This window comes from Lepidothrix coronata, unplaced genomic scaffold (genome assembly GCF_001604755.1).
Source record: "Lepidothrix coronata isolate B3197 unplaced genomic scaffold, Lepidothrix_coronata-1.0 Scaffold352, whole genome shotgun sequence".
Taxonomy (NCBI): domain Eukaryota; kingdom Metazoa; phylum Chordata; class Aves; order Passeriformes; family Pipridae; genus Lepidothrix; species Lepidothrix coronata.
The window spans coordinates 210,487-213,259 of NW_016690532.1; the positions used below are offsets into that span (position 1 = coordinate 210,487).

At 70.1% G+C, this 2,773-nt stretch overlaps 1 protein-coding gene across 1 annotated transcript in view; it reads right to left on the reverse strand.

The window, feature by feature from the left end:
* The window catches only part of DNAJC22 (DnaJ heat shock protein family (Hsp40) member C22), a 2,583-nt gene extending 1,417 nt beyond the window's left edge, over nt 1–1,166 (reverse strand). Inside the window, exons 1-2 of the mRNA XM_017838679.1 lie at nt 1,129–1,166; nt 80–892 (exon numbers count right to left, since the gene is read on the reverse strand). Of these exons, the coding sequence (XP_017694168.1) occupies nt 80–829 (750 nt within the window). The 5' untranslated portion in view covers nt 830–892; nt 1,129–1,166. The remainder of the gene's footprint in view (nt 1–79; nt 893–1,128) is intronic.
* Between the last annotated feature and the right edge of the window lie 1,607 nt (nt 1,167–2,773).

The window sequence follows — 2,773 nt, forward strand, 5'->3', positions numbered from 1 at the left end:
GGATGGGGGCACCGACTTCTGGCGGGGGTGGGAGTCCCCCCCACCCCGCCTCCTCTCGTCCCCCCCGCGTCTCCCTCACCTCCAGCGCCCGCCGCCTCCTCTCGTTCGCTTCGCTCCCCGCGCCCCCCCGACTCCCCTCGGGGGCCCCCCCGACGACCCCCAGCCCCTCGAGCAGCGCCCACCCCGCACGGAGGGGCAGGACCCCCACCCTGAGGGGCAGCATCAGGATGGTGCCTGCGACCCCCAGGGCCCCGCTGACCCCCCCCCAGGCCAGGGGGGCCCCGAAAGCCGCGACCCCCAGCCCCAGGTGGCACAGCCGGGCCGACAGCGGGGGCGGGGGGTCCTGGGGGGGTTCGAACCGGCGGTGCCACGCGGCCACCGCGGTGGTCGCCAGGCTGGTGGGCAGCAGCCCGCCCTGGAAGAGGAGGGAGGAGAGGAAGGCGGCGACCAGGACGCGGGGGCGGTTGGTTCCTTGGTCGCCCACCGAGGCCACCAGCAGCACCCCCAGCGCCACGGCCAGCGGGGGGGGCACCCAGGGGACCCCCAGCGCGACCACCAGCCCGAAATACGCCCCCACCAGCAGCTGCCCCACCACGCGCGGAGGGCTAAGGGTGGGCACGGCCCCACTCGTGGGGGGCCGGGGGGGGCCGTTGGCGGTCGCCACCCAGCCCGGGAGGTGCCACAGGTCCCAGAGCCACCCAGCACCGAAGCCCCCCAGGGTGAGGATCCAGAGCAGGGCGTGGCGGTCGCGGCCCAGGTACAGGTGGTGCAGCCCCAGGAGCCCCCCGAGCGCCCACAGCCCCAGGGCCACCACGAGGCTCTTGGCCATGGGGGGAGTGGGCTCGTGGGGTCGGTCCTGGGGGTCCCTGGCGCAGCCCCGGCGTCTGGTGAGCTGTGAGTAGGGGGGTGAGGGTCAGGGACCTCCGGTCATGCCGGTGTCCCCCCCCATGTCAGGGACCTCCAGGGAGCTGCTGGTGCACCCAGGACCCCCTGAGCCCATCCTGGACCCTCCGAGCCCACCCGGGACCCCCTGAACCCACCTGGGACCCTGTGAGGCCCCCCGGGTCCCACTGACCCACCCTGAGCCCCCCAGCCCCCCATGAACCCCCCCCGCCCTCCCCGCCCCACCTGTCCCTGCGCTGCCGTCGCTGCGTCACCCCCAGACTTTGCCCCGGGCAAAGGGCACCATGGGGGGGGCACCGCACGGGGGGGACCTGCAGGAGCCTGGAGCCCCCCCAGACCTCCACAGCCCCAGATCCCCTTCCCGAAGCCCCCCACCCTGCCACCACCTCCCCCACCGCCCCAAATCCCCTCTCAGGGGCGTCCGGGAGGGCTGCCACCTACCCCCCGGATCGCTACTGCCCTGAGGTTTGGGGGTCCATCACACCCCCTTTGTTGTTGCCCTGGGCCTGGGTGGGCCCCCCAGCCCCCTGGTTTTTGGGGGCCCAGCCCCCCCCACTGCTGCCCGAACGAGCCTCCCCATTCCCCCCCTCCCATTTTTTGGGGGTACTTCCCCCCTGCTCTCTGCTGTCCCCCCGGTTTCGGCAGAACTAGAGCTCCCTCCGGTGCCCCCCCGTGCCGTGGCCGGGGGGGCCGCTGTAGCCCCCCCTTCTCGCTGCCGTCAGGGCTGACGGGCCCTCCCCGCTGCCCACCCGCGCCTCGCTGCCTCCCTGACAGCGGCTCCCGCGGGACCCCCGCCCACGCTCCGCTGCCCCCCGGCCCCGACAGCCCCAAACAGGGGGGTCCAGCCCCCCCCCGCGGCCCATTTGGGGGGGTCCAGCCCCCGCCAGCACCATTGGGGGGGTCACCGCAGCCTGGGCAGCCCCCAGACCTCTCAGTGTTCCCCCCCCTCGGTGCGGGGGGGTCTCTCTGACATCTCGATCGATCCCTTTAAATATCTGGATTTAAAAATGTCAAATTTGCCTCAAGTCGATGGGGAGGAGGGGGGCTGAACCCCCCCCTGGCGGCCTCAACTGCTCTCGGAGCCCTCCGGCACCCCCGGGGGGTGCAGAGGAGCCCTGGGGGGTCTCGGGATGCTGGGGGGGGGTTAAGGGGGTCCCCAACCCCTCCCTCCCCAGCACCATTTTGGGTGTAATTGATGCCATTGATCGACCACGGCCACCGACGGGGGGGCATCGATTTGGGGGAAGTTTGCTGGGAATTGGAGCATCTGTCACCGCCTGGGCACGGGGGGACACCGGGGACACAGGGGGGCACGGGGGAGGCGCGGGGGGGGCACGGCACGGGGAACACGGTGGGAGATAGGGGAGGACATGGAGGGGACATGTGGGGGACACGACACGGGGGCGCACGGAGGGACATGTGACCCCCAACCCACACAGACACACGTGTGCTCACACACACATGCACACACACACCAGTGTGCTGTCACACACACATGCACACACACACCAGTGTGCTGTCACACACATGTGCACACACACACGTGTCACACACACACCAGTGTGCTCTCACACACATGTGCACACACACACCAGTGTGCTCTCACACACATGCTCTCACACACTCACGTGTCACACACATGTGCACACACACACACGTGCACACACACACCAGTGTGCTCTCACACACTCACGTGTCACACACACCAGTGTGCTGTCACACACGTGCTCACACACACACGTGCACACACACACCAGTGTGCTCTCACACACTCACATGTGTCACACACACCAGTGTGCTGTCACACACGTGCTCACACACACACGTGCACACACACACCAGTGTGCTCTCACACACTCACATGTGTCAC